This window comes from Chroicocephalus ridibundus, chromosome 1 (genome assembly GCF_963924245.1).
Source record: "Chroicocephalus ridibundus chromosome 1, bChrRid1.1, whole genome shotgun sequence".
NCBI classification, from domain to species: domain Eukaryota; kingdom Metazoa; phylum Chordata; class Aves; order Charadriiformes; family Laridae; genus Chroicocephalus; species Chroicocephalus ridibundus.
The window spans coordinates 9,161,722-9,179,291 of NC_086284.1; the positions used below are offsets into that span (position 1 = coordinate 9,161,722).

The window sequence follows — 17,570 nt, forward strand, 5'->3', positions numbered from 1 at the left end:
AAGTGTAGTCCGCCCGCCCTCCGCGTCGCCATGGCGACGGTGCGGCGCGGAGGGGAGGCGGCGGCAGTGCGGGGTCCGCTCGGGGAGCGGGGGCAGGACAGCGGCTGGGGCGGCCCTCGGCCCGCGGGGTGAGCGGCGGGGAGCGCTGCCCGACCGGGCCCCCTGGGTCTGGGACCTGGGGAGGGTGAGGGGGAGATGGGTGTGGGGCCCCTCTGGACTGTGGAGGACTGTGAACTCTATGATCGCTGGGCTGTGAGGGGAGGGGGGTGTGGGGGGGGGGATGTGAGGGGGAGAGGGGGTGTCTGTGAGGAGTGGGGGTGTTTGTGGTGTCGTGGGTGGGTGTGCGGGGGTGTATGTTTGTGGGAGGGTGCCCACGGGTGTCTCCGTGGGGTGTGTGTGAGGGTGTTCGTGCGGGGTGTGTGGGGTTATGGGTGTCTGCCAGTGTGGGGAGTGTGGGTGTCTGTGGGGTGTGTGGGTGTCCGTGGGATGTGTGAGGGTGTTCGTGTGGGGGTACATGGATGTGGGTGTCTGCCACTGTGGGGAGCGTGTGTGTGGGGTTTCTGTGGGGTGTGTGAGGGTGCTCATGTGGGGGTACATGGATGTGGGTGTCTGCCAGTGTGGGGAGTGTTTCTGTGGGTGTCCGTGGGGTGTGTGAGGGAGTACATGGTTGTTTGTGTGGGGTGTGCACCGTTGTGGGTTGTTCACCGGTGTGGGGAGTGTGTGTGTGGGTGCCTGTGGGGCATGTGAGCGTGTTCGTGTGGGGGTACATGGATGTGGGCATCTGCCACTGTGGGAAGCATGTGGGGGGGTTTCCGTGGGGTGTGTGAGGATGTTTGTGTGGGGTGTGCATCGTTGTTGGGTGTCTGCCAGTGTGGGGAGTGTTTCTGTGGGTGTCTGTGGGGTGTTTGAAGGGATACGTGCGTGTTTTTGTGGGGTGTGTATCGTTGTGGGTTGTTCACCAGTGTGGGGAGTGTGTGTGCATGGGGCATGTGTGGGTGTTTGTGGGGGGTGTGCATGGGTGTTGGTGTTTTGGGATGTTAAGGGTGTGTGTTTCGGAGGTGTAGCGAGGAGTGTGTGGGGGCGTTTATGTGTTGGATGTGTGCGTGGGGTGTATATGCGTGCGAGTGGGGTGTGTGAGGGTGTTTCTGGGTGTTTTTGTGGGGGTGTGTATCAGTGTGTGATCAGTGTGTGATCATTTCGTAGGTAGCAGGGATGGGTGGGTGTGTGTTGGGTGGATGTAGTTACTGAAGCGTCGCTGTGCGGTGGTGAATCCCGGCTGATGCTGTTGACAAGGTTGCACACAGCTGCCCTCCCACTTATATCGGTGCATGAACACACAGCGTGTGCCTGTTCCCAGGGAGAGTCACCCCAAATACTGGCACTGTGTGTGAATGCCGTAGTCCAGCCGTGCTGTAGCATATCAGAGCGGTGTCTGAGTGTGGAGACACCATCAGATGGCACTGGGAGACCATCTCCTGCTACAGGGGCACAGGGCGAGAGCGATGCATCGCCTCTGAAGTTTATTTCCGAGGTCTGGGGAGCGGTGACTGGTGTAGTTCTTTTCCCAGAGCCTCCACAAGTGACAAGGGAAAGGAGACAGGGGAAGGAGGAATGAGGAGTAAAGCGTAAATCCCGTGAGTCGTCGTCCACCCAGCCCGACTCACGCATGCGCTGGTGTCTGCATTTTGCTGTCTTGAGCTGGAAAATAATGCGTGTACTCCTGTCACCTCATTTACTTCTCCGTTTTAGGAGGTGATGCTCCTCATGTGTCCCTGACAGTGTTCCTTTGCCTCCAGGCTGACACTTCATTTGTGGCTACCCTTGGGAAGAGCTGTTTAAAGCGAAGTAACGTTAGAGCCAATTAAAATTTTAACCCATTTATTCGTTTCCCACTCTCCCCAGGAACACTGCAGTCGAGATGGCTACAACAGGACAGTATAAAACAGGTGATGAAAGCAACTATGGAACTAACTGCTTCCCTGCCAGCAACATTTTACGTGCAAGTAAAGAAGGTGACACTTCTTTGAGCGTTGCTGGCGAAGTCGCCCTGCAGAATAATGTCTTGTCCATAGGGGCAGGTCCACCATCCGCGCTGTTGTTGGGCCAGGTAGAGGGTACATTCAGCTGTGGTTTCCTGTGTCAACATCACAGCTGATAACACAGATAAGAGTTGATAACAGAACTTAAAATGGTGCCCGGAGGGTTTTAACATTGTTTAAAACTTCATTGCAATGAAGAGGGCAGGATGTCTAGGGCCACCCTTTAAATGAGGGCTCCAGCAGCCATCCCCACATGATGGCAGGAGGGAAGCTTCAGACAGTGACGTGGATAGCACAGCATGGTTCTCCAGCAGCTATTCTGAGCTAGAGCTTCTCCTTTTTCTCTGGGCTTTGAGAGTCACATCCGCAAAATGCTTAAAATTGGCAGAAATGTCTTCTAATATAGGAGAAGTGGTTGAGAGCTCTGCCAGGCTGGTCAGGGATCTGGAGCACAGGACCTTCAAGGTGAGCTGAGGGTGCTGAACTTGTTTTTTATCTGGCCAAGAGGAGTCCAAGGGGAGATTGTGCCTTACAGCTACCTGAAGGACAGCTACAAACTCTTAACAGTGGCAGATGGCATAACCAAGCCAAACATTTCACCTTGGGAGGTTTAGGTTGGACGTTAGGAGGTACTTCTTTGCTGGGAGGAGGTGCACCTCTGCGCCAGATTACCCTGGGAGGTGGTGGAATCGCTAGACAAAGCCACAACTGACTGATCTAATGCTGCTGGTGGTCCTGTTTTGCGTGGGAGGTTGGACTAGAGACCTTCAGAAGGCTCTTCCAGCCCATGTTTACATGTCTGCAACCTATGGCTCTATTACCATCTATAAAGTAACACGTTTCTCCTCTTCTGCGGCTCTGGCTGTAGCTTTGATGTTCCTACCTTAAATTTATGGTCATTGAACATTTTATGCTCCAGTATAGAATCATAGAATCGCTGAGGTTGGAAGGGACCTTTAAGATCATCAAGTCCAACCTTTAACCTACCCTGACAAAAACCACTTCTAAACCATGTCCCTAAGTACCACATCTACCCTTTTTTTAAACACCTTCAGGGATGGTGAATCCACCACCTCCCTGGGCAGCCTATTCCAATGTTTAATAACCCTTTCAGTGAAAAAATGTTTCCTAATATCCAATCTAAACCTCCCCTGACATAACTTGAACCCCTTTCCTCTTGTCCATATAGGGGATTTTAAAATGATGGATTTCAGTGTAGGGCTGAAACACCAGGTAGAGTGCAGTCACTTTGAGAAGGGCATGTTTGGAGGGTCACGTGCTCACCATACCATCTCTGCTGCCTTGGTCCATCATCATGCCAGGGTCTGGGCGCTGGATGCTGGCACGCAGAGCTACCCCAAGGGCTTGGACTGAGAAGGGGACCACTGGGAAAACACCACAGCAGAGGAGAAAGCCCCCAGTGTCTGTCTCTGTGGAAGAAAATACTGAAGACCATGTCCTAGACGAGCCATTTTTGGTGAGTGCAGATTTCCCCTGTTATTGCCTAAACTTTCTGATAGCGCTTTGTGGAGCTGGGAAGATCCTGCTGGTAGGCTGCCTCTCCCTCCGCATCTCCATGCCACCTTCTCCCCCTGACCGGGAGTCAGCCGAGGTCTAGTTTTGGGGCTCAGATCCCAGGACACGACATACAGGATTGCTGTAGGACTAACCATTTGTGTGCGTGTGTTTGTTTTTTTCCCCAGATGAAGCACCACCATTTGAAGAACCCCTCTGACCTGTGCTCTGTGAACATAAGCAGCCAAAATCTCATCTCTGTGAGTATCAGAGACTCAAGAAGGACTAGGGAACTGCTTTAAAAGTTGAAAAATTTACCCTATCAGCACATGAATGTCCAGAGATCAGAGAAAACACACGTTAAATGCAGGTATATTCCTTGCACAGGAAGCTTAGCCATCCAGCTGTGGACAGGCTTGTATGATTTGTCCTACAAACTTTTGGATCGTGTCTTCATAATCAAATGAACTTTGTCTTCATCAGGTGTAGCCCCTTCCCCACTTACATCCCCTCGCGCAACGCTGTTCTTTGGGTTCAGGCACGTTTAGCTCAACTACGATAGGAGTTCAACTTCAGCTTGAGAAGTGACTTTTATTTGGGTTCATGACTAACTTGCCATGCAAAGAGAAAATGAGCTGAGATGCTGACAGGTTTTTAGTGGCTTTCTAGGTTTCCCTCCTGGTGCTGTGAAGGACAGAGGTGCTAAATTGTAGGGTGGCTACGTTTGCTGGGTCACATGTAGGTATGAGATATGGCTCAGGAGCCCTGCGACACACGCAGGGGAGCAAGGTCAGCAATGAAGACACAGAGAGGGCTTTGCTTTCAACTGGTCCAGGTCTTCTGGGTGTTGGTCACTGAGGCAGCTGTGCATTAAGCGCATACTCTGCTCTCCATAGTCAGAAAAAGAAATGAAGAACTAATTATGGGAAATGCTATGATTTAGGCATTCTGAGAAAAGGAGAGATCCAGTCATTTCAGATCAGTTTAGGGCTGGAGTGGAATGATTTTTTTTTTTCTCCTGTATTTTTCAGGCTAAAGAAGATGATTTTGAGAAATTCGATTGTGTCGCTTTTATAAATGCTGCTGAGAACCTGCTGACACTAGGTAAAGGATTGCATTACCGAAAAAATAGATACTGCTTTTCAACCCAGGGAAGCTTACGCTTGTCTGAACAAAGGTCTAGAGCTTTACAAAGAGGTTTGGGATACACATAACAGCACTTCTTTGCAGAATTGCTTTCTTCCTGTTACTGAGCTGAAATCCTTGCCCTAATTCCCTTTATATTAATGATAATTGTGTGCCACTGTGGTATCCTTCTCATTATTAGAAAACAAAGCTCTTTACAAAGAAAATCCCTATTTAATATATAGAAGCATGGAATAATGAAGCAACTTGTCCCAAAGGCTCAGAAGGTTAATGGTAGAGCTGGGAGGTGAATCCAAATCCAGCGTCGTGGGCTCAGTTAATTCGAAGAAGAAAAAAGGAAATCCCTTTGTAACTAGTAAAACATATAAGCTAAATGTGCAATCAGTGCCTTCAAGCAATAATCCAATTTGGGATGGGAGCAAATGCATGGAAGCAAACCAGTTGTGGAAGGAGTAGGTTGGTGGGGCTTCATGTTTTGTAGGGACAAACATCTAACTGAGATGGCATTTTCTTTCAGACGTGCCCACTGACAATACTCGTGCTGCTTATTCTGGCTGGTTTTGGTCCATTCCAGACCCAGATAAGTCATGGTTTGTTCTGTTACTGCTGTTCCTCACTTGCTGGAGTGTTTCCTTTTCCACCTTTGCAGAACCGTTTCGGAAGTTTCCAGGACTACGGGAACTGGAACTTTCCTTGAACGGACTAAGAAATCTGAAAATCACCGCTGGAGACTTCCTGCATTTGGAAGTAAGATGAGGGGAATCTGAGACCTTATTCATCTCCTCCCAACCGTCACACTGAAGCCTACGCGTAGTGTTGATGTGTGTCCCTGCAGTGTGAGTTCTCTGAAACTGCAGGGTCATTCTCTCTTCCTGCTTCCTTGTGACTCTGGGATGTCCTTTCTGCTGTCCCTCAAGAACCTTCACATCTTGCTTCCTCCCACAGAGCAATCCCTCACAGATCCCCATTGCTCAGCCCCTTGCCACAGGACTCCTTGTTTCCCCTGTCATGGGCTGCCCCCTTTGCTGTAGGATCCTCTCCCTGCGGTCTCCCAGTCACCTGTGTCATCCCTCACCTCCCTGCTGCTATGTGGTCCTCGGCAGATCCCCATCCTTGTCAGCGCTATGCTCTACCTCTCTGTTTCCCATCCTCCTCCTCTCTAAACAGGTCTCTGCAGTTTCCCCAACTTATGAGCTGCTTTTCTAACACAGCAAAGGAGTCAGTTTGGTTTTTTGCTTTAAAAAAGAGACAAAGTGGATCCTAAGAATAAGCAACTATGCCTGGAACGATGGCTCTAGTTGTCCTCTCCATCCAGCTTGGAGTGTGTGTCTGCTACAGATTGCTCAGGCTCTGGCTTGGCTGTACTGACCTTATCTAGGCTTGCTGTCTTCGAGGAGGTGTCCTTGCCTGGATTTCTCTCTCTCACTGTATGCATGGTTTCTGATTGCAGCTGGATATAAAGTTTTGTCTTAAAAGACTTCTTCCTTCTTGTCTCATTCAAAGAATTGTTGGTGGCTCAGCTGTCAGCTCTGTACGCTCAGATCCTGACCTCCCTCCTGCCTGCAGGCTTTGGGAGGTTCCCAAATCCATGAAGCCCTCCCATGTTTCTCCTGTGCACTGTTGATAACCTGCTCAGGGTTTGACTCAGTGAGCACGTGCCCAGGTGATGGGGAACCAAATTTCCAAGGCTCATGAGGCCAGGGTTGATGCCGTCTGTCCCTGTGTGCCTCTGTGTGAGCTCCCCTGTCACTGCCATCAGCTGTGAAAGGTGGGGAAGGGACCCACCTAAATTACACTTCCTGCCATGCCCCTGTGGATCTCAGCTTCATCCTTGACCAGTGTCTGGGTCTCATTTGCTGACAGCCTGTAGAAATCAGCCCTGGGAAGGCTGATTGGAAATTCATATTAAATTGATTCGGAAAGTGCTTTGAGCTCCTCCCGGGAAAAAGCAGCCTATTGTAATGCCCCAGCAAAGCTATTCCGGTTCACATATCCTAGAAACCCTCATCCTTGCCCCCAGCAGGGTCTGCTCCCTGGCTTTTTCCTGGCCGTCGTCCCGTGAGTCACACGTGTGAGTTGGGGACCAGCCCTGAGCACTTCTGCCAAGGTGCAGAGTCCCACTGCTGTTAAGTGAAGTCCCTGCAAGTCAGAGATGCTCACGGCATCACTCTAGGGTGGGTGGGAGCATGACTGAAAGTCTCCTGTAAATATTTAATATCCGACTGGGGAAAGCCAACAGAGATTGTTCTTTGCTCCAGGGGATTGTTCCTTCTGTTTCCTTCAGGATCTGGATCTCTCCTACAATAACTTGTCCCCCCAAGACATTTGGACGTTGGGAGATTTGTCCCAGCTCAAAGTCCTTCGCTTGACAGCCAACAGGCTTCAGTCCTTGCCTCCGGACCTGGCAGGCTCCTGGGAGTAAGTGCACGCAGCTTTGGTTTGGTGGGGAGCTGCTGGTGTGCCGGTGGGATGCGCTGGGCAGGCAGGGTGATGGAGCGGTGGAGCTGTCAAGGCAGCGGCGAGCAGCGAGTGTGGGCAGCCTGGGATTTATGAGTAGAGCAGCAGAGCTCTTCCCTTGCAAACTGGAAGATCAAATAACCTGATGGTGGGTGCTGGGTGGCAGGAAAGTGTTATCCCAGCTCAGCCCCAGATCACCCAGGGTATCTGCTGTCATCAGCAGCTGGAGAGGAACCTCTTGACTGTGACTCAGCAGCCCCGTCGGGTGGCCAAGCCACGTGAGTAGGATGTTATTTATTCATCATTAATTAGACCTTTCACGTATACCTTAGCCACAGTTGCCATGCCAAGGTATCCGCCGTTTGCCATGGTTGGAGATAAGATGCTGAGCTAAATGGTCGTTTGGACTGATTCAATTTAGCTGCTTTGAGTTAGGATATCAGTTTTCTACTAAAAGAATGAAAACAGCCCCAGCCCAGTCTCCTGGGGGATATATCTTCCCCTGGTGACAGCAAATGGTGTGTTTTTCACCTGTCTTTGCATGAGCATGTTATTAATGAGCCTCTTTGTATCCGCAGCTCTGCTCATTTAAGGTTTCCATCTCTGGAGGTCTTGTCGCTGGATGACAATCGCCTGTCAGACCCGAGCGTCTTTGTGAGCCTGTCTCATCTCTGCAGGTAAGGAAACACCTGGCAGCAGACGGCTCTGGCTTTTAGGGGCTGGCAGCTGCCTCCATCAGCTGTTGCACAGTAGCCAGGCTTAAAATGAAAAACAAAATCTTTGTGATTCACTTGGATACTTCCCTGTTTAGTCTTTCTAGTATTGCAAATGGGACTGAACGGAAGCAAACAGCCTGCTGCAAAGCACAAGCTGGCCAAACCCGGCAGATGGCTGGTAATTCAGCTCCTGCCCTGGGTGTTTGCTGATCTCCAGGTCTGATTTCTGGAATGTCAGTTGCTTTCTCCATTTTCCCTTCTTCAGCCCAGATTCATCCTTTATTTCAGCGCAGCAGCACTAGGAAGGGCTGCGGATCATCTCCTTCTGTTTTAATGTGGGCTTTCTTGTTTCGGCCAGAGAAGTCACTAGGAAAGGGGGCTGTTCACGTGCCCCTCAGCTGGGTTTGGGGACAGTGCAGAGGCCTCCCTCCAGTGCTGCAGACTGGAAGTGGGTATCTGGTCTGGCTTGTTGCCCTGGCTTTGCCAAGACATTCCTGGAGGAAACTGCACGTTGTCCGCATTGTTCATGAGAGAGGAGGGAGAGTGGGTGAGGTTTAGCCACGAGACTGAAGGGCTGCAGTGCAGAGATTTGTGATTCTTCTGCTCTTCCCCAAGCTGTCTTGTGGCCCTGAGCAAGTGCATTGGTGATGTTATACTTCCATGGGAAGATGGAATATTGTTAGGGAATCCCAGTAGGACCGCAGCTCATCAGAGCCCTGGGTGATTTGATGAACTGCCAGGGTGTCTCTTTGTCTGTTAAATTCTCATCAAGAGGCAAACTTAGAGCTAGGTGACCCTTGGGCTGGTGTAGGGGACCAGAGTCATGGGCTTCAGGGGCAACGCTGGGCTGTGCCAAGAACGGAGTCTGCGGTTGGGGTTTGGAGAGGAGGGGGAACAGGACAGGGAGATGCGGGTGTCATGGATGCCTCCGCACTGCTGCTGGGAAGCTCAGCGAGGAGGCAGGTCGAAGGCCAGGTCCCTGCCCTGTGGGTGCCCAGGGCGAACAGATGGCCCTGTGCATACACCGATAGCAATCATGGCATTTCTCATGCATTTCCTCTTCCGATAGCCTGAGGGAGCTGAATCTGGACAGGAACAGGATTTCGTCTGTCCCCTACCTGCACCAAGCAGAGAGAAGGCAATTCTTCCTCCACCCCGCGCTGTACGGTGACAGCTTCAGGGCAGAGTGGTACAAGTCCCTGAGCAGCCTCTGGCAGCAGTCCCGGCTGCCGAAGCAGGAGGACACGGAGGTGCCAGCAGAGCTGGAAGGGAAAAAAGGACAGCTTGGATATGTCATGCTACAGAACAACAGGGATCCAGGCAGGACGGGTGAGCAGCGCCTGCCTCTCCCTGTCCACACTGAAACCATGGGGCTGAGTTATGTCAGGGCGAGGATCTGCTGGATGTTTGCTAGTGAGTGAAGCAGCTTGACAAAATTAAAACAGTGAGGGAGGGATACATAGAACTATTTTAGACATCTCAGCTAACCTGTACAGTCCCTCTGTAATTACTGTGAGCTTACTGGACATGAATCACCCCAAAGCAGACAACTCCCATGGTTCAGACAGAAGTGCCCCATTCTTTCTCCTGGAGTGGGTCCACAGGAGGCCACAAAGATGATCCGAGGGCTGGAGCCCCTCTGCTGTGAGGACAGGCTGAGAGAGTTGGGGGGGTTCAGCCTGCAGAAGAGAAGGCTCCGGGAAGACCTCAGAGCCCCTTCCAGTCCCTCAAGGGGCTCCAGGAAAGCTGGGGAGGGACTCTGGATGAGGGAGGGGAGCCATGGGACGAGGGGGAAGGGGTTTCCACTGCAAGAGGGGAGATTGAGCTGAGATCTGAGGCAGAAATTCTTGGCTGTGAGGGCGGTGAGCCCCTGGCCCAGGTTGCCCAGAGAAGCTGTGGCTGCCCCATCCCTGCAGGGGTTCAAGGCCAGGTTGGCCGGGGCTTTGAGCAAGCTGGTCTGGTGGGAGGTGTCCCTGCCCAGGGCAGGGGATTGGAACTGGATGGTCTTTAAGGTCCCTTCCAACCCAAACCATTCTATGACTTCTCCAGGGTAGCTTGCTCCAAAGCAGACACTGTATGCTGGATGGGAGAAAAACTGGCAAAAATGGGGAAATAATTCAGGTTAGGATGTGCATTACTGTGGATGCTGGACAAGCAGAGGGCAGGAAGGTTGTGTAGAAGGTTGTATAGGTAGCACATGCACAGGTTTGCATTCCTGGGGTAGGTCAGCTCTCCCCTCTGGATGTCCTTACCAAAGCGTGATGCATACACCGTGCTGGGCCACATGGTGGGATGGATCCAGAGACTGCCTGGTGTCTCCTGCGTGGAGTGGGCTGTGATGGCAGCTGCCGGTGAGGCTCCTCCAAGCACTTCTCCTGTCCCCTGGCTCGCTGCAGCAGTCCCTGTTAGGTATTTGTGGAGCAGGCAACGGGGCAACTTCTGATGCTGGCCTGGCAGTAGCAGCATGATGTGGGAAAGGCCTCATGCTCATGGGTGAGATTCCAAACCAAAATCTACCTGCGGGGAGCTCCTGGCTGCCCTGAGGCCAGCAGCAGCGTTTCTGCTGTGCTCAGGGATGTGAACCTCACCTGGAGCGATGGGGCTGCCAGCAAGCTTGCTATGGTGGGACTGATCCTGCCTCACCTTGGGCACGTCTTGCCACAGAGTCAGATCCTGCCTGATGCTAACTTGCTTTTCCATGGTAATTCCAGCCTTGCCGTGGGGCTGGTGCAGTGCTCAGCTTCAGGTGCTACATGTAGAAACCCTCACTTTGCTTGTATTTCATTGCAGGGGTCATTTTTAATTTTGGCTCTCCGGGATGCCCGGTGCCGGTAAGAACCATTGGCTGATCTGTAGTTTGGGGTGTGAGCTCCAAAACTTCCCTTCCCCAAGCCTCTCAGCTGAGTTTCAATAAGCCTGTGGGTACAGCTGGGGCCCTGTGTGCCTGCAAAGGCTTGCAGTGAGTATTGTCTCTTGTCAGGGAGATCAGGAGCAAATTTTCCCATAACCAAGGGATACGGGAGCTTAAACTTGTATCACTTTCAAATAAAAGCTGGGTTGCCATTTGCTCGTGACTGTGTGCCCCTCCCTGCATGGGGAAGCGTGTTCTGCGGCTCAGGTGAGGACTGAAGCTCGGGAGATGGGAGTTTAATCATTCTTAGCCCTGTAATCTTTTCCCCCAGATTTATTTATATGGTTGCTCTTCAGAATCAGGTGTTTGAAGCCAAAGACCCTGGTTTTTATTAGAACTTGAGCAAGGGGCTAAGCTTCAGAGATGCTGAGCCCTTGGAGCGTGTTCTAGTGTAACACACACGTGCGCACACGCTTGCTCCCCAAGAGCACAGCTGCTTCCTCCTGAGCCTGTGCAGGTTTTCAGTGCTGGATGATGGAGTTTGGTGCGTTTGCCATGACTCCCTGCAGGGCTCCCACAGTAACGCAGAAGCCAAAGCAAGCTGCCACAAGACAACCTCCGGAGTGGGTCTGAACCAAAAGCTCTTCGAATTATAGCTGTGTTTGGGCTCAGGAGGGTGGTCTTCTGCCACTGGGTGTGTCTCCTGCCACCGGAGCCTCTGGAGTGGTGTCTCTGTTCACCCTCTTCCTCCTCTCTTTAAGGTTATTCCCAGGGAAGGAGACCCATCTGCCTCTAAGACTCTGCCGGCTCCCTCCGCACTCAGGGACATTTGTGCTCCCTTTCCTGAGCTGAAGCGTCTCAGCCTGGCCTTCAATAAGGTGATTTGGATCCTGTGGCTCCAGTTAAGTGTCAAGATTCAGCTGCTTGAGCCCAGCCTTAGTTCCCTGGGAGACAGCCTTGCTCTTTAGCTGCCACTGCAGAAGGGCACAGTTCTCCCAGGCTCCTGTGTCCATCTGCCAGCCCAGGGGAATGTGTCAGATATCCAGGATCTCTCAGGTGAGACAGGACACCTATTTAGGCAGCTGAATTGCACCCAGCTTGTCTAAACTCCTGCATATTTGGGGATTTCATCAGAGCATATATGAAGGATTGCTTTCCCTCTGGACTGATCCTTTGCTGGAGCTGCCTGGTGGATGGTTGTGTCTCATCGAGGACTTTGCTGTTTTAGTGCCAGGTTATACCTGTCTGCTGAGCCACACGGGGTTCTCAGTGTACCTCAACGGACAAGTAACATGCAACAACATTTAAGCTCCTCTTCCTGGTGCTTTTGGCTCCTACCCAGGCCTTAACTCACGCTGCTTCCCAGCCAGGTGAGCTGGCAGTGCCGAGTCACCTCTGCTCAGCAAGGGGCATCCCCCTGGGACGTGATGCGGTGGCTCTGCTGCTCTTCCCCGAGTGTCGTCACCCTGGTTTAGCTCAGTGCCTTGTTGGTGAGCTGGTTTCTGGCTGTGCTGCCCTGGCCAGGCTGTGGTTTGGACTGCAGGGTGGAGAGACAGGACTTTCTTCCTGCTCAGAGAAGCTGCAGCTGTAGCCCTGGGCTGCAAAAAAGAGTCCTGCCTCTCTACCTTGCGGCTCTTCTCAGCGTTGGGGGCACCAGTCCTCTCACTGCAGCAAGCAGGAGGGAGAGAGGAGCGCTGCCTCTGCCCTCGATACTCGCAGGCAGCAGAGCTGCTGGGCATTGCTGGTTAAGGGATGCCATCTCCCTCCTCTTCCTCCCCGCTGTACGTACCTGCCCAGTGCAAGGGACCCCACGCATCGGAGGAGCATGCTTTGATGGGAGGGTTGGGATGAAACTCTACAGCCTCTGGCATGACATAGTGCTTAGAGCAAACAATTTTATCTTGCAGATCGCGGATGAGACAGCTCTCTTACCCGTGGCTTTCTTCCCGTGCCTGGAGGAGCTGACGTTTCACAATAACCCTCTTACCACCACCCGGAGTGGTACAGTATGAGCCTGGCTCTGCAGGGGGGACTCCTGCTTTGTCCCTCCTTTGCTGTTAGCTCTCTGGGACAGGGACAACGCTGCTTTTTGGTGTTCAGACATTCCTGCCACACTGGCCCTGGCTCCCAGGGAGGTGCTTTAATCATTTCTGCTCTCTATAGAGCAACGCAGATGAGCACTGCTCTTGCAAACGCTGTTAATGCCCTGCTGCTGCTCCTGGCAAGTCCATAACAGCCCATCCGTGACTTGCGGCAGTGCAGTCTCAGGCTAAATTTTGCTCTCCAAATGGTGTTTATCCCACAAAGGGCTTGTCTGAAACTGGTCCAGGTTTCCTCCTGCCAGCAGCTCTCCGAGCAGGGGGGATAAACCCCAAAGGTTCTCCCAAAGGTTTGAAGGTAGCCAGAAGGATGCTGATGAAACGTTGCAATGGTGTTGCTCCCTCCATGAGCTATGTGTGGACTAGTAAATAAACCAGGTCAGGACTGCTCCTCTGGCCTTGGTGGCACGTGGCCCAGTCCCGTGTGTGCCCTTAGGGATAAAGCATCTCCCTACAAAACAGGGTGGCTTCTACTCTGGTGCCTGGGCAGTGCCACGCTCTGAGCTGAGCCTGGCACAGGCCAGAGTGTGCTGCCAGTGAAGGAGCAGGCCATGGGCTCTCCACCAGCGGCCTGCAGCTCTGATGAATCTCTGCTCCTCCAGGGCAGCCGCCTCTGCTGACCCAGCTCCTCCAGCACAATCTGGGGATTAAACTTGTCCGACAGAAGAACGTAGCCGTGGAGAGGTGGCACTTCTCCATCCCTCTCAAAGCCAGCCGGAAGGTAAGGAGGGATGTGCCTCGGGAGTGTGGGGTTTTTCCTGCCTAAGGCAGGGATGAAACCCTTGCTGTGATACGCAGGGCAGGATTACCCAGGAATCGACTTGCTGGGGAGCACAGGAAGAGCTGGTGGGACACATGGATCCCAGTGGGATTGGAAGGATGGAGGAAAGGATAGGAAGAATTGGAAGTATTTTGCTCAGGATGAGGCTGGGGAGTCCAAGCAGGGTTTGTCACTGGGTTTTTGGGTTCAGTCCTGCCCATCGTCCTTGGCTGAGGGATCCTATAGGACTGAAGATGCTGCCAGGGTGTCCCTGGAGCCAGGGCTGTCCTGATGCTCCCTGTCCCACAAGGATCAGTCTCCAGCTGCTGGACCCGACCCCATGCTGACACTTGTGGCAGTGTGCGTGGACGTCCATTGTGTTCCCCTCAGGTCACGTCACATCTCCCCAAAGTCACGAAGTGGCCACTGATGATGGAAGCTCCTGCCAAGACCTTTCTGTGGAAACAGCTCCCAGCTGCAGTGGAGGGTGCGAGAGATGCAGAACCTCCGAGTCCGGCCCAGCCACTGCACTCCATCAGCTCCGCAACCCCAGTGCTGGAGGAAGGGGAAGGCAACTCCAGGCCTCCTCCTGGCTCAGCCAAGGAGGACATTCCATCCTTCTTCATGACGCAGGTGAGGCCGGGCTGTAAGCGTTCAGGACTGCAGGGCTTGACCAGAAATGGTCCATAGATGAATCCTCATTTCCTAAGTGAATGAACTGTGTACACTTGCTGTGGGCACCAGTGGTTATAACCCTCCTTTGGTTGCAAGGGGTTTGAGAAAGGAAGCACTAGCAAGAAGCATAAATGCAACGCTGTGACCAAGAACAAGAACTGGTGGCCTATTTCACAGGGTGGCACAGGGCATGCTGGCTTGGTGGGCAGCCCCAACTGCAGGACCTCTTCAGTCCAGCATCATCCCTGCAGTGCCTGCTGGAAAACTTCCTTCTAGGATTCACCAGGGCAGCTTTTTGACTTGATTTCCCTGAAAATCTTGGTGTTATCAGGGAAAAATCCAGTCTGCGCTGGGATGGGGGTGGCCCCTCTCTCCCTGTGCCTGCTCCTGCCGAGCAGAGAGGGGATGAGGTGGTGGCTGCATGGCTCAGTGCCACCGGGAGAGATCTCTGGCCACAGCAGGACTAGTAAGAAAGGGCTGCTGTGAATTCCTTTATTTTACTGCTTTGAGGTGGAGGATGTGTCCAGACCCCTGCTGAGACCTGTGGCAGAGGGCAGGCTGGAGAAAAGGAGTGAGCAGAGGAGGGAAGGAAGATCCCAGGTGGTTCCAGAGCAATACAAAGGCTACGAGGAGCTGCTCGGTGGAGACAAGGACCTGGATTTTATTGAGCCAGATGGTGAGTGAAGATAGCAGAAGGCTCCTGCTTAGAAAAGCCTTGGCAGGTCGATGAGCACTATGGTCCACTCTGACCAAGAAAGAAGCAGCAAAGGCTTTTGTTGTCCCATTTTTTCTCTGGTTCACAGGGATACAGAAGAATGTGCAGGGCCTGTACTACACCCAGAACCCCTCCCTGGCTTACCAGGATGCCAATTCACGACTGGACAGTGTGCAGAAGCCCTACCTGCCTCAGAAAAAGGTAAAGAGCCAAAGCTCCAAAGGGAGACCGTTTGTATCTGTATCTGGATCAACCCGCGTGTTTGGATGGATGCTGAGAGCTTGAGCATGGGCTCTGCCCCCGTTCCCAATTACGGCACCTCCCTATTCTCTCACCCTCATGGTGTGGTACATGCAGCCCCCACGGGAACCGACCTGCAGGGATGAGGCGGCTGGTAAATGGCCAAGAGCCTTGCTAGCCGCTGGGCAGTGCAGGGGGAACCATTTGTCACCAATGCCCTGGACAAAGCCAGCCCCATCCCAAGGGAGGCAGAGGAAATGACCTCCAAGCTGGATCTGCGGGTGGGTTGTAGTAGAATTACAGTCCCTGGATCCACTGCGCTGCTCTGGGGTCACAAGCTGATGCAGCACTGCTCAATACACCTATAATCCTAAATCAGTGTCAAAACCAGACCAGCTTGGTCCAAAAAAAGAGACGGTGTCACCTACCTTGTGCAGAAGCACAGGCCCATGTTAGTTTGGGGAGGGGGCAGGAAAAGGAGGTGGAGGATCATCAGCCTGGAGGGGTGGCATGCTGCAGCTTCCTGGTCTTTCTTGCAGCATGGGAGGTTGCCCAGCCCTCCGGCCCGAAAGACAAAAGCAGAAGTCCTGGAAGGAATCCTGATGGCCATGAGAAACACCTCGACCATCACTGAAGTACCCTTGGGTATGTTCCTGCATTCCCAATCTCTCCTGTTGACGGCACCACAGAGGCAGGGGCAGGATCTGAATGTAAAGGTGCCCTTGAGCTGGTGGGGCCCCGGGATATGGCTGAGTTGGGAATGGAGGGTTCCTTCCATTGTAGCAGCCTCCCCTCATGTCCCTGTGAGAGGACAAGGGCTTCACCTGCTGAATGCCCTCATCCCACCATGAGGCTGGACCCCGATGCTCTGGCTACTGGTTAACAGAGGGGTAAATGCAACATGGACACTGTTGGGGTCCCTTGGATCCACAGCTGGATTTACCCCACCCCAAACCCAGCTGGTGGGAGAACAGCCTTGGGGTAAAAGTGGTTTTACCCCTGAGATGAAGCAGGACTTGGGTCTCAAGCAGGACCTGGCTACTCCCCGGTGCTTTTCCTTTTCCCCGCACTGACCAGGGAAGAGAGGCAAGAAATTAAGGCACTTTCTGCCACCTACAGTAAGAGCCACTGCCCAGGCTTGAACCCAGCACATCTGTCTTCACTCTTGAGTTACTCAGGACCACCGGCGCCTTTGCTTTCGGGGCTCCCGTGTTTCATGTGGGCACCAGGACAGAGCAGGATCCCAGCAGCCACCTTTGTGCCCCTGCCATGGTGATGTGCCCCGTGCTGTAGGGACGGGAGAGAACTGGGGCTGCTGGTGGGCAAAGGCACGGGAGGGAAGATCAAATATTGCAGCCAAGGAGCCGTCCCATCGCTCTTGCTCACACCCTTGGCTTTTCCAGTGTCTGTTTTGCAAAAGAGGAAATCCAACCCCAGGGCATACCGGGAGGCACAGAGGCTGATGGAGGAATTCCAGGAGGTGTTCAAGATCCTCCCCACAACCGTAGGCGAGGAGATGGCCAAGCTGTCGGATGAGGCGTGGGTGGTAAAAGCTCTTCTCGCGGAGGCAACATCTGAGCAGGGGAGCCCCGAACAGCTACAGCTGCCAGAGAGCGGCCAAGAAGGTGCCCACAGTTTAGTCCACAATACAGCCAGGATTGAATAAAGCATGCCACACCCCCGTCCTCTTGGATAAAATGTATGTTATTTTGTAACTTGTTTGGAGCCATTTTTGCCCTCCTGAGGTTGGAAAATTGAGCGCGGTGACAAGATTCATCTCAGGCTTTCAGGCGACTTCCAGCTTGAAAGCACCGATACTGCCACAACGCTGCCGTGACAGCACACAAAAACCATGTCTGCCCGCTGTTGCGCTCTGCAGTTCCTGGAAAATAAGGTGTGTGCTCAGCCATCCCTGCGCAAAAAATCACTTGTAAGAAAAACTGCTGCACCCTTGGGGCACTGCAGGGAGGTTTTGGCCAGCAATGAACAGGGTGGCTCGTGACCGGGTTCTGCCCACGCTGACGGACGGGTTGTACAAGGAGGGCTTGTGGGTGAGCAGCAACACCCCTGCCATCGTGGCAAGCTAATATGAGCTCCCCGGTCCTCTCAGCTCTCACCCGCCATCCCAGCATCGGTCTGTCCCACAGCCAAGCCCTGGGGAAAATCCATCTCGCGCTGGGGCAGCGCTGCCAGCGCTGCTCTTGGCAAATCTCAGCACAGAGCCCCATCCTGACGCAGGTACGTGCCCAACCAGCCGGACCCGACTGCTCAGGATGCCAAGCTGGGCACAAAATAGTTATTAAAAACCCAAATCCATCCCTCGGTCTGGCACCCATAAAAAAAGGTGTGTCAGTGCA

General features: G+C 53.0%; 1 protein-coding gene across 1 annotated transcript; it reads left to right on the forward strand.

The window, feature by feature from the left end:
- Positions 1-17: 17 nt before the first annotated feature.
- Positions 18-17,078, forward strand: XRRA1 (X-ray radiation resistance associated 1). The gene is made up of 18 exons (XM_063327865.1): positions 18-128; positions 1,903-2,012; positions 3,362-3,516; positions 3,743-3,814; positions 4,586-4,658; positions 5,350-5,447; positions 6,985-7,118; positions 7,736-7,834; positions 8,943-9,202; positions 10,664-10,704; positions 11,486-11,602; positions 12,632-12,725; positions 13,426-13,544; positions 13,974-14,216; positions 14,769-14,934; positions 15,062-15,174; positions 15,753-15,858; positions 16,617-17,078. The coding sequence occupies exons 1-18, from the start codon at positions 31-33 to the stop codon at positions 16,877-16,879; spliced, it is 2,361 nt and encodes a 786-aa protein (XP_063183935.1). The 5' UTR covers positions 18-30; the 3' UTR covers positions 16,880-17,078.
- Positions 17,079-17,570: the final 492 nt, after the last annotated feature.